General features: G+C 59.3%; 3 protein-coding genes across 3 annotated transcripts in view; 2 read left to right on the top strand and 1 right to left on the bottom strand.

Annotated features, from left to right (window-relative positions):
- The window catches only part of DGKZ (diacylglycerol kinase zeta), a 15,122-nt gene extending 11,175 nt beyond the window's left edge, over window positions 1–3,947 (top strand). Inside the window, exons 23-31 of the mRNA XM_042781749.1 lie at window positions 149–218; window positions 374–414; window positions 951–1,090; window positions 2,240–2,271; window positions 2,513–2,556; window positions 2,983–3,103; window positions 3,191–3,224; window positions 3,478–3,577; window positions 3,831–3,947. Coding sequence (XP_042637683.1) covers window positions 149–218; window positions 374–414; window positions 951–1,090; window positions 2,240–2,271; window positions 2,513–2,556; window positions 2,983–3,103; window positions 3,191–3,224; window positions 3,478–3,577; window positions 3,831–3,947 — 699 coding nt within the window. The remainder of the gene's footprint in view (window positions 1–148; window positions 219–373; window positions 415–950; window positions 1,091–2,239; window positions 2,272–2,512; window positions 2,557–2,982; window positions 3,104–3,190; window positions 3,225–3,477; window positions 3,578–3,830) is intronic.
- Window positions 3,948–6,242: 2,295 nt separating this feature from the next.
- On the top strand, window positions 6,243–7,669 carry MDK (midkine). Its single transcript, XM_007946542.2, has 4 exons — window positions 6,243–6,318; window positions 6,492–6,659; window positions 6,776–6,937; window positions 7,644–7,669. Exons 1-4 carry the CDS (start codon window positions 6,243–6,245, stop codon window positions 7,667–7,669), a joined length of 432 nt encoding a protein of 143 aa, XP_007944733.1.
- A 1,512-nt stretch (window positions 7,670–9,181) lies between these two features.
- Window positions 9,182–10,618, bottom strand: CHRM4 (cholinergic receptor muscarinic 4). The gene has a single exon (XM_007946543.2). The coding sequence runs from the start codon at window positions 10,616–10,618 to the stop codon at window positions 9,182–9,184; it is 1,437 nt and encodes a 478-aa protein (XP_007944734.1).
- Between the last annotated feature and the right edge of the window lie 1,063 nt (window positions 10,619–11,681).

Raw genomic sequence — 11,681 nt, forward strand, 5'->3', positions numbered from 1 at the left:
CTTCCCCATGCGAGTCTCTGCCTGTACCTCCCTGCTCCAAGTCCTTCCCTTCCCCATGCGAGTCTCTGCCTGTACCTCCCTGCTCCAAGTCCTTCTCTCCCTGGCCCCAGCTCTCCCTCAGCCTCAGCCTTTGCCCCCCTTACAACAGGAGCCCGATGGTGCTGGAGCCAAGTCCCCAACGTGCCAGAAACTGTCCCCCAAGTGGTGTTTCCTGGATGGTGAGCCCTACCCTGAAGGGTCAGCTCCTGGCAATCTCAGCCCCCCTCCCCCAGCACCCCCTGGGAGAGTCTGGGCCCAGGAAGCAGAGGCCCTAGGCCTGGGGAAGGGCCTCCTTGATCCTCAGCCAACTAACTCACTGTCCCTATCTCCACAGCAACCACTGCCAGCCGTTTCTACAGGATCGACAGGGCCCAGGTGAGCCAGTGCTGCATCCGGGGACCTGGCGGCACCTCTCCTGGAGTGCTCCATCTGTCCACAGCCAGGCTGCTCCCGGCCTCCCTCATACCCCACCATGCACTCACTCTGATCTGTGGCCCTAGAGAGGGTGTGGCCCTGCCTCCAAGCTGGAGTACGCAGGGATGGTATGAGCAGGAAAAGGGGCCGGTGCACCCAAGCTGCCTTGGGGGGCTGGGAGGGCCTGGAAGCTCAGGTGTGATCCAGGAGACAGGAGATAAGGCGCTTCTCGGCAGGGGCCAGGTTGCCTGGGTAGGGCCTTAGAGGTAGTAGGCCCAGTATGCAAGGTCAGGGGCAGGCCTCAGGTGGTGACAGTGGAGAGGGGGAGCGTGAGGAGCTGAAGGGGAGCAGAGTCTAGCAGGGCCACCTGGCCTGGCCTGGCGCCTCCTTTTGGTTTTCACGCTCTGTAGCAGAGGCTTCTCCAGGTCTGCTGGCCTTCCCCCCGGTGCTCTGGGAGGCCCCGAGCCTTGGCCCTGACCTGACCCTCCCCCCGACAGGAGCATCTCAACTACGTGACTGAAATTGCACAGGAGGAGCTGTATATCCTGGACCCTGAGCTGCTGGGGGCATCGGCTCGGCCTGACCTTCCCACTCCCACCTCTCCTCTCCCCACCTCTCCCTGCTCCCCTACGCCCCGGTGAGTCTGCAGGCCCTGGCTCTTCCACGCCCCCAGGCCACTCCTGATGTCCTGCCTGCAGCCTGGCCCCTTCCCTGATGCCCAGGCACACCCCTCCAGCCAGCTGCCCGTTGGCTCACGAACTGGTACACAATGAACCTACCCGCAGGCAGGCCTCCACCTTCCAGACCTGGGCTCCATCCCTGGTGTCTCCTCTCCAGGCCCTACATCTAATCCTTCAGCAAGTCCTGTCAGCTCCCTCACCATCCAAATACTGCCCCCCACCAGACCACCATACCCTCACGTCCGCTGCCTTACCACCCATGTCCACTTCTGCCCCCTGTGGCCCATTCTTCACTCAGCCACCTGAGTGGCCTGCAAACTTGCAGACGGATCAAGCTGAGCCCCAGCCTAGAACCTTCCCTCTCAGCAGCCCGCAGGTGGGTTGTGCTTAGCCTGGGCCTGGCTGCCTCTGACCTCTTCAGAGCCTGAACCCCTCACCACCACAGGCCAGCCCCACTTACCTCTCTGTTCTAAAAAAAAACAACCATTGCTGTCAAGTTGGATCCGACTCATAGTGACCCCTCCTTGGGTTTCCGAGGCGGATCCGACTCATAGTGTCCCCTCCTTGGTGTTTCCGAGGCGGATCACTACGGAAGTAGATTGCCCAACCTTCCTTCCAAGGAGTGGCTGGTAGGTTTGAACCGCCAGCCTTCTGGTTAGCAGTTAAATGCCTTATGTTCCCAGAGACCTTAAATTGGCCCACCTCCAGACCCCACTGTCCTCTTTCCCTAAAACACACCCCCCACCCTCCACAGAGCTGCCCCGCTATTCATATCTCAGCACGAACTGTCCTCCTCAGAGAGGTCTTTCTTGGGACCCCATGTGAAGCTGCCACCATCTTCCAGTCGTTCAGTTACGCTACCCTGTTTTGTGTTCTTAGACCACTTACGCTTCTCAAAGTATTCGTTGGAGTGTTTCCTGCGCCAGAATGTGAGCTCCTCCTGTCTTGCTCACTGTTACATCCCTGGGGCCTAGACCAGGGCTTGATATGTAACAGGCCCTCAATAAACTGTTGAAATAGTGAAGGATGCCCCAGGCTGGGGCTGGGTGGGGGGCTACCAGCCATGCTGGTAGCACCCCACCCATCTCATCCTGCTCTGTCCATAGGTCAATGCAAGGGGATGCTGCACCCCCTAAAGGTGAGGCCTGCCCCTCCAGTGCCCTCTCCTCTCTTCCTGTCACAGGAGTGAGGTTGGCTGGGGGGAGAGCTGGGGCGGGCCCAGACACTGCCTTAGCCTTACACACATGAGCACACGTTCCCACTAGAGCCTGTGTGCACGTGCCCCCGTAGGTCCCCCTCCCTGTACACAGTGTGGCTTCCGTGTGCTCAGGCACACGTGTGGTCACCCCCAGAGCGTAATGGGCAGGTGTTCTGTGCAGGTGAAGAGCTGATCGAGGCTGCCAGGAGGAACGACTTCTGTAAGGTACAGCCCCAGAGCTCCCCAGAGGCTGGAGAAGAGGGCTTCCAGTTGGGTCATTGGCCCTCTGGAGTCTCTTTGGTGACTGTCCCATTCCCCCCTGCACATGCCCTGTCCAGGCCACAGTAGGTAACTCGCAGCTAGTCTCAGGCCAGCTCTAAGGAGGGGCTTGTACTTGGCTTGCTTACAGAGGAGTGGTAGCCTCCAGGACTGGGCCATCAGTGCTCCTGCGGAGCCCACCAGGCCCACGGTGAAGGAAGCCCCTGGCCTCTTCCCTGACATTCCAGAAAGGCCCCCTGAGGTCCCTAGGGAGTGATATGTGTGAGTGCGCTAGCAACAGGCCCTGTGCAGATGGATGTGGCTGGATTCGTGTGTCAGAATGCCCGTGGATGGAAGGAGGGCACCCCAGCCTGCTCTGCCTCCTGCCCGCAGCTCCAGGAGCTGCACCGAGCCGGAGGTGACCTCACACACCGGGACGAGCGGAGTCGCACACTCCTGCACCATGCCGTCAGCACCGGCAGCAAGGAGGTGGTCCGCTACCTGCTGGATCATGGTGAGCTGAGGCCCAGGGCCAGGGCCGGCCAGGTGGGAGGGGAGGAGGCAGCCAGGCTGCTTTGACCCCCCCTCCCCTCTTCTGCAGCCCCCACAGAGATCCTAGATGCTGTGGAGGAAAAGTGAGTATCTGGGCAGTGGAGGGCCTTGGATTACCCTGGAAACCACTTGTCTTTAGCACCCACCCACCCCCACCCCACCCCTGATTTGGGCCGCTTGGTCAGAGCCCCTTCCTGGCCATATCTGCCATCCTGTGGGCGGCTCCTCCCCTTACCCCCGCACCCCGAGCTTCCTGCCCTTTCTGATGGCCCTCGGGAACCAGCTGGGAGGGCCCAGAGACTGGCTGGAGTCCACAGCCCACCCATGCTCCCCCAGCGGGGAGACCTGTCTACACCAGGCCGCGGCCCTGGGCCAGCGCACCATCTGCCACTACATCGTGGAGGCAGGGGCCTCGCTCATGAAGACGGACCAGCAGGTGAGCCAGCCACCAGGGCCTGGGGTGGGCGCACAGGCAAACCCCACCTTCCCCAAACCTGGGTCCGTGGGAGATGGGTGACCTGTGGGAATTCGAAACTGCCCTTCAGTCAACACAGAGCAAACCCTGTGAAACTGGAGCCAGCAGCAGAGGCATGTCCCCTCCCCCAGGCAGCCTAGGGGTGGGTGTGGTTGTGTGTGTATGTGTGTGTGTGTGTCCCGTGCCTGGCTGATGGCAGCCCTCCCACTTGCAGGGTGACACTCCCCGTCAGCGGGCGGAGAAGGCTCAGGACACGGAGCTGGCTGCCTACCTGGAGAACCGGCAGCACTACCAGATGATCCAGCGAGAGGACCAGGAGACCGCCGTGTAGCTGTGAGGCCCACGCCGGGCACGCGAGGGACAGTGCCCGCTGGAGGATGAGCGCCCTCCCTGCCCACCTCACTGCCACATTCCACTTGGATGCCACGTGGGGGACTCAGGCCCCAGCGAAGGAGCCCCGTGCTGCATCTGTGGAGCCTCCCAGCCCAAGGCTGGACTGGAGAAGCTGAGGGTCTTTCCTGTCCCCTCAAGTCCTCAGCCTGCCCCAGAGGCTCACAGGGGAACAGGAAACTGGGCTGGGCCATTTGGGGGCAGCCTCACCCTCACAGCAGGCAATGACCTGGGTTAGGACCAAGGGGAAAGCTGAGGGGCTGTGAGGCCCAGTCTCAGAGGAGGCTACTGGAAGAGGTTTCCTAAGCCACCTGGTCTTTTGGGGCCTGCCCTGAGGCACTGAAGATCTGCCCTGACCCCATCTTCCCAGGGCTCCCCTGGAAACACAGCGCCTGCTGCTTCTGCCTGTCGCTGCCCTGCTTGGCACCTCCCCCTGTGACCCTCACCCTGTATCCAGTCATTTCACCGGGACTGTGGGGCCTGGGGGGTGGGGGTGGGGCTCTCACGGTGACTTGTTTACAGCTGGGTGTGACTCAGTAAAGTGGATGTTTTTTTTTTTCCTTTCTGCCTTCCTTTTTTGAGGGGTGGGGAGGTCTTCCAGGAGCAAGGGGCTCAGCTGGGTTATCCTCAGGGTGGAGAACGGGCGCCGTCAACACAGACTCTTTTTCTGGGGGCTCTCGTTCTGTTTGGAGGTGGGATCGAGAGCCTACCCAGGACCTGACCTCTGCCCAGCTGCCTGGCCCAGCGGGCCGGGGGAGGGGCCGGCTGCCTCCTGATTCCCGCTTCCCGCTGGGAAGATAACAATGAAAGTGAAAGAGGTGGGGCAGGGACGCCCGGGCCTTCCGTCCCTTTACCCAGTGGCCTTGAGCAAGCCCCCTCCCCCAGGCCTCAGCTGCAGTCGCAGCTCAGGATCGAGTGACTGACCCCTGAGGCCTCAGGGCTTGGGGGGGGGGTGCACATTGCAGCCACTGCCGAGGCTGGGTCTGCAACTTCTCAAGACTGCGCTTGTCACCTTCAGGTTTCACCAAATCCAGGCCCGTGGGCTCCTCCTTCCCAAGCCACCACCACCACCCCCGCCCAGCCTGCGCTCCACGAGAAGCGCTTGGCGCCCTCCGCGCCCCCAGTCGGGGCGATTTCTCGGGTTCCCCTGTCTCAGGCACCCCGCAACACTGAGCAGAAAATCTCTAAACTTAGGGAAACGATCCGACGGGGCCTGGCGCTCCTGCCCCACCAGTGAGGGGCCCAGCAGACCCTGGGAGGTGGAGCAGGACCTCGAAGGGGTCAGGTCGCGTGCGGGCCACACAGAGTTAACAGGGCAGTGGGGGCTCGCGGAGCGTAGAGCCGGGCAGAACGTCTGGGCCAGTGACACACCCGGGGCTCGATGCTCCCTCCTGTCTCGGTTGGAGGCTCCGCGACGGAAAAGGAGCCTGGCGCTGAAGGCGGACCCGGCTGCAGGCGTCCTGCGGGGAAAGGGGACAGCCCCCAGTCGGGAAGCCCGGGAAAAGGACAGAGGGCGAGGGTGGAGGGAGCCTAAGACTGGGGGCTGCGGGCAGGGAGTCCCCCAGGGCGGGACGCAGGCAGGACTGGGGTCGGAAGGGCACCGGCTAGGGGCCGCGAGGAAGTCGGGGCAGCCCCCGCAGCCCAGACAGACACAGGGGGCTTGGGGCGGGAGCGGGGGCGGGGACGCAGGGTCGGGGGCGGTGCGGGTTTGAGAGGAGGGGGCGGGGCAGGTCCTTCCCGGGTGGGGGAGGCGGGAGGGGGCGAGGCCCATGTGACTGGCTCAGACCGGTTCTGGAGACAAAAGGGGCCGCGGCGGCCGGAGCGGGACAAGCCCGGCGCGGGAGGGAGCGAAGCAGCGCCGGCAGCGAGCGAGTGAGCCCGCGGGGCACCGGGGAGCGGGCGACGGCCTCGGCCCACTAGACCCTGCCGACTTGGGGGTCAGGGACGGGTTGAGGGTCTGAGCCCCTGCCGACTTGGGGGTCAGGGACGGGTTGAGGGTCTGAGCCCCGTCCTGGGTTTAAGGCATCCCCCAAGGAGAACCTCCGGCTGTGCGCCAGGGCGTCCCGGGCTCGTGGCGAGATGCGGGCCCCTGCAAGTCGCGCCCGGGCCGCCACTCCAGTGGCTCTAGCCTTGAGGCCTGGAGAATGGGAGATGTTGGGGTGGGAGGTCCATGCATGCGGCCTCCATTGGGGAAGGGGACGGCGCGGGCACCCTGACCCCGTGCTCTTCCCCCAGGATGCAGCACCGAGCCTTCCTTCTCCTCGCCCTCCTCACCCTGTTGGCGCTCACTTCCGCGGTGGCCAAAAAGAAAGGTGGTGTGTGTGTGCGGGGATGGGAGGTAGGAGGAGGGCTGGGGAAAGGCAGGTGAGGCCTAGCGACCACGGGGCTGGCTGCCTGAATTCGGAGCTCGGGACCCCGGCTTGGGAGTCCCCCGAGGGAGCCCCCCATGCCCCGGGTCCTGAAGTCTTTTCCGCGCGCGTTGCAGACAAGCTGAAGAAGGGCAGCTCGGGGAGCGAATGCGCGGAATGGGCCTGGGGGCCCTGCACCCCCAGCAGCAAGGACTGCGGCGTGGGTTTCCGCGAGGGCACCTGCGGGGCCCAGACGCAGCGCATCCGGTGCAGAGTGCCGTGCAACTGGAAAAAGGAGTTTGGAGGTGAGATGGGGCGCAGGCGGAAAGCGGGGCACAGGCTCTCTGAAGCCTGCGAAAACTGGAAGAGGGAGGCCACAGGCCGCCCTGCTCCTGAGTCCGGCACTCTCCCCTCCCCACAGCCGACTGCAAGTACAAGTTTGAGAGCTGGGGTGCGTGTGATGGTGGCACAGGTACCAAAGCCCGCCAAGGCACCTTGAAGAAGGCGCGCTATAATGCCCAGTGCCAGGAGACCATCCTCGTGATGAAGGCTTGCACTCCCAAGACCAAAGCCAAGGCCAAAGGTCAGTGAAGTGAATGGGGTCTGGAAGAGAGTGGAGTCTGCTCAGAAACCTGCCACCCACCTGTGAGGGGAATGGTTAAGCCTGAAGTTTTGTATCCTGATCCTGGCAGGTGACTTCTTGATATCTCTAGACCCAGTTTCCCTATATGTAAAGGAGTCTTACAGAGGGGGCACATTAAAGGTGCTAAGGAAATGTTAAATCCTTGCTGGCTCTATTGGGGACAAACTCAAGCTGTTCCTTTTGAAGCACTTGGCTTAGGATCCAGGGAAATTGCCCTAGAAGGGCTTGGCTTTGTCCTCTCTCCAGCTGGAGGGACCATTTGGTCACATTGGCCCTTGCAACCATGCTTCCTGCTCCGCTGTCTCATTCCTGACTCACAACACCATAGAGAGGCCAAGGGGGCAGGGGTGAGTCGGCCACCTCTAATGTGACTGTTTCAAGGGCTGCTGTGACCAGAATGGGGACTTGAATTCGTCTGATCCCAAGTAAAGATTTAGGTTGTAGGGGCTGGAATGTTGGGCATCGTAACAGCAGCCCTATTCCACCAGCTTCAGGGTCAGCCCATTCAGAACCACTGGGAAGCAGAATTTTTCTCTCTGCCGGGTGTGTGTGTGGGTGTGTGTGTGTGTGTGTCCGTCCATCTGTCCCAGAGTAAGGTCTACTAGGTCACCCTAACTGTGCTAACAAGGTCTTTCTTGTTTTACAGCCAAGAAAGGGAAGGGAAAGGACTAGAGACCAGGCCTGAATGCCAAGGAGCCCCTGGTTTTATCCTCCTGCAGGACCGAGAAACAACCCACCAGTGCCTTTTGTCTACTCATTTGCTTTATCAATCACGCCTTGCCTCCTCCCTTCACCCCCCTACTCCCAGGCACCCAAAGGGGCTTCTGGGAACCTTGGGCCTCCTCCCAGAGGTACTTGATTCTTGGTGGTCCTCCCCCTCCGCCTTCGTTCTTCCCCATAATGACGCCATTACTAAGAAACAAAATAAACCATCTCTTTTTTTCCCCCCCAATAAAAGCTTTTCTTTTTTAATATATAAAAGCCCCTTCCGAGGGAGTTTGCTGTGGAATTTTTGTGGGTGGGGAAAATGGGGAAAAAGACTAGCCTGAAGGAACCAGTGGCTTTAAGGGCCTGAGGGCTTAGTAGTGTGTTCCCCAGAGCTGATGGGAACAACAGGTTTCTGGAAACTTTCTCCCAGACCCCCTGACTGAGCTTTGAACCAACCAATACCCTTCCCCCAGTCCCCTAAGCCTTTCCGCCCACCCTCAGCTCTCTCAGGTTCACTCCAGGGCTGGGGGACGGAAGACAAACCGGAACCCACAGAGGCCTGTGTGGATCAACAAGTCCTCCCCACTTTTTTCTCATGGGCCCTGGCCTCCCTGGTACTCTGCAGAGGCCAGAGATTTGAAGAGGGTTCCCCATCGGGAACCCTGCTCCCCATAGCTCAACCCTGACTTGGTGGGACCTGGGACAAGCCCTCTTCTGGGGTGGGAGGTGAGAGTCTTCAGAGTCACGTGGTGGTTCACTCGTGGCTTAGCCTGGGGCCCCAAGATCCTGAGTGTGAATCCTTCACCTCCCAGCTGCCTCACCCTGCACGTGGTGAGAGCAGTGCTGTGGGGGGCAGGCCTCAGAGCCCCCCACCCATCCAAAACCAGAGCCTGGCTGAATACCTGTAAGGAGGGGATATGTCTACCCCTGGAGTAGGATCTAGGGGGAGGGGCTGAGCCTACATGCGGGGTACAGGGGGGGCAGAAAGCACCAATTACAGCAGAATGGAGGACCTCACCGTTCCACCCCCTTCCTGAGCCTCCTTTTTTTCTTGTTTTTGAGGGGACTGGAAGATCATCTTTATGTATCCCTAGGTGCTAAGCCACCTCTCCTAAGGACTGGCCCTCCTGCTCCTCCCAAGGGAGGTCCTGGGCTTCTGCTCCCTTCCGATGTCAATTCTTTCAGCCATGCTGATGGTCACAGTGGGGCAGGTCCCCACCCAGGCCAGTGCCCAGCTCCCTTAGGGCAGCAGAGGTGGGCCAGGCAGTCCCGGGTCAGACACTCCCTGGGGCTGGGCCTCCTTGGCCTAAACCAGAGACCTAGTCTCTGAATCCAGCCAGAACCTCCTGAACCTCATGGGGTCTTCAGGACTTCAATTCTTCTCTTCGACAGAGCATGGACGGGTGCCCCCAAATCTCTCCATCACAGCAGCACACACGCATGACTACCGTCACCTCCTATAGCACTCCTGCCTGATTACCTGGCAGTGCCGATGTTCCGGTACTGGCATAGCAACAGGTGCCTGAATGTCTTTTTAAAGGTGGCATTGCAGAGGGCGTAGCAGGCAGGGTTGATGGTGCTGTTGACGTAGCAGAGCCAGTAGCCAATGGACCACACCGTGTCAGGGATGCAGCTCTGGCAGAAAGTATTCACCAGGACCATGACGTTGTAGGGCGTCCAGGTGAGGATGAAAGCCAACAGGATGGCAAAGATGGTCCGCGTCACCTTGCGCTCCCGGGCTGCCATCTGCCGCTTCTTGCGCACCTGGTTGCGGGCAATGCTGGCAAACTTGCGGGCCACGTTGGCCGCTGGACGCATGCCAGCTGGCGTGGCAGGCACGATCTCAATGGCTGTCACACACTCGTTGCCCGTCTGCTTCGTCACAATCTGGATTTTGGACCATTTGGAGGCTGGGTTGAGGGCACGCGGCTGTCGAGAAAGGGCAGGCGTGGCAGGCGTGGTGGCCTCTGTGGTGGACAGCTCAGTAGGCGGTCGCTCCTTGGTGTTCTGGGTGGCGCTGCCTGAGCTGGACTCATTCGAAGTGTCCTTCTCAGCCATTGGACGTGGTGGGGGTGGCAGAGCCGGTGGGGGGGCCTCTTCTAGCTTCCCATTTCGCAGCTCTTCTCTAGCAGCTTCTCCTGCAGGGGGTTTCTTGACACTCTGCTTCATCAGAGGGCTCTTGAGGAAGGCCAAGGTCTTGGCTTTCTTCTCCTTGGGGCCTTCGGGCCGGTGTTTGTGAACCCGGCTGCGACTGGCCAGTGAGATATGGATGTAGAGCACTGTCATGATGACCACGGGCAGGTAGAAGGCAGCAATGGCTGTACCAAAGGTCACCGCTGGATTGGACAGGAACTGAATGAAACACTGGTTGTCAGGTACTGTCCTCTTGCCCACCACAAACTGCCAGAACAAGATGGCAGGCGCCCAGAGCACAAAAGACAGGACCCAGGCAGCAGCAATCATGAGGCCTGCCATCTTGGTGGTACGTCGGGCTGGGTAGGTGAGGGGCTTGGTGACGCAGAAGTATCGGTCAAAGCTGATAATGAGAAGATTCATGACAGAGGCATTGCTCACCACGTAGTCCAGAGCCAGCCACAGGTCACAGACCACAGCGCCCAGTGGCCAGTAGCCCTTGATGATGTACACGGTGTAGAGGTTCATGGAGAAGGCGCCTATGATGAGATCGGCACATGCCAAGCTGAACAGGAAGTAGTTGTTGACCGTCTGCAGCTGCCTGTTGACCTTGATGGACAGCATTACCAGGATGTTCCCAACAACAGTCACCAGGCTCAGCGAGCCTGTCACCGTGGCAATGAACACCATCTCCACTGTCTCATAGCGGTTATGGGCTGATGTGACCAGGCGCACAGACTGGTTGCCTGAGCTACCATTGACTGGTGTGAAGTTGGCCATCTTGGTTAGCAGGGGTGGGTGGGCAGTGCCTGGAGGAGGAAGGGAAGAGAAAAGAGGTAAGCCACTGAAGTGGGTAGAGGGGTAGTGGGGGAAGGGTAAACTGAAGTCAAGATGACAGAGGAACATCACCCTCACAGAACTTCAGAGATCTCTGTTCCATCTGTTCATTCCTTCAACATTTATTGAGTACTTACTATGTTCCAAGCACTGTTCTAGGTGCTAGGGTTACAGAAGTGAATGAGACAGACATGGTCCCCACCCTCCTGAAGCTCACAGTCTAAGTGTGAGGCACACAAACACATAAGCAGCAAATCTGCTAAATAATTTCAGCTAGTGAAAAGTGCTAGATAGGAAAATAAGGCGGGGTGAGGCTAAATAGTGAATCAGAGGACACTGGGTGATCAGGGAAGGTCTCTCCAAGGAAGTGATCTGGACAATGACAAGGAGACAACCACACAAAGAGTGGCAGAGAGTGGCCCAGCCAAGGGCAATGGCCAGAACAAAGGCCTAAGGCAGGTGTGAGGCGTGGACAGGCCAGTGTGGGTGGCAGCCAGGGAGTTGAGGAGGAGGAGGTCAGAGGGGTTAGATGCAGTCCCTGGTTAGAGGAGTTCATTCCTTAGCTTGTTCAGTCATTTCCTAACCAAACGTTACCAAGGGGGCCACGCTTTCCAATCCCTACCCGAGACACTGGAGAAAAACCCAATAATTCAAGAATATATATTAACAGCTATTTTGTATTTACTCTCCACTAAGTGCCAGGCAGGAGCCCTGGTGGCTCATTGGTTATGTGTACAGTTAGCGGTGCAACCCACCAGCTGCTCTGCATAGAGAAAGATGTGGCAGTCTGCTTCTGTAAAGATTTACAGCCTTGGAAACCCTATGGGGGCAGCTCTACTCTGTCTTAAAGGGTAGCTATGAGTTAGAATCGACATGATGGCAAACTTTTTTTTTTTTTAAGTACCAGGCACTTTCTATACTTTTTATTCCTGTTAATTCATTTAATCCTTGCAACATCCCTATGGAATAAATACTGTTATTTTTTTGCTATTTACAGATGAGGAAA

This window comes from Orycteropus afer, unplaced genomic scaffold (assembly GCF_000298275.1).
Source record: "Orycteropus afer afer isolate SDZICR_OR568_19922 unplaced genomic scaffold, OryAfe1.0 scaffold00165, whole genome shotgun sequence".
In the NCBI taxonomy this organism is placed as follows: Eukaryota; Metazoa; Chordata; class Mammalia; order Tubulidentata; family Orycteropodidae; genus Orycteropus; species Orycteropus afer.

Coding starts and splice junctions, on each gene's coding strand:
- MDK (XM_007946542.2), top strand. CDS start 6,243: ATGCAGCACCGAGCCTTCCTTCTCCTCGCCCTCCTCACCCTGTTGGCG. Junction 6,660..6,775: donor CTGGAAAAAGGAGTTTGGAG/GTGAGATGGGGC, acceptor CCCTCCCCACAG/CCGACTGCAAGTACAAGTTT. Junction 6,938..7,643: donor GACCAAAGCCAAGGCCAAAG/GTCAGTGAAGTG, acceptor CTTGTTTTACAG/CCAAGAAAGGGAAGGGAAAG.
- CHRM4 (XM_007946543.2), bottom strand. CDS start 10,618: ATGGCCAACTTCACACCAGTCAATGGTAGCTCAGGCAACCAGTCTGTG.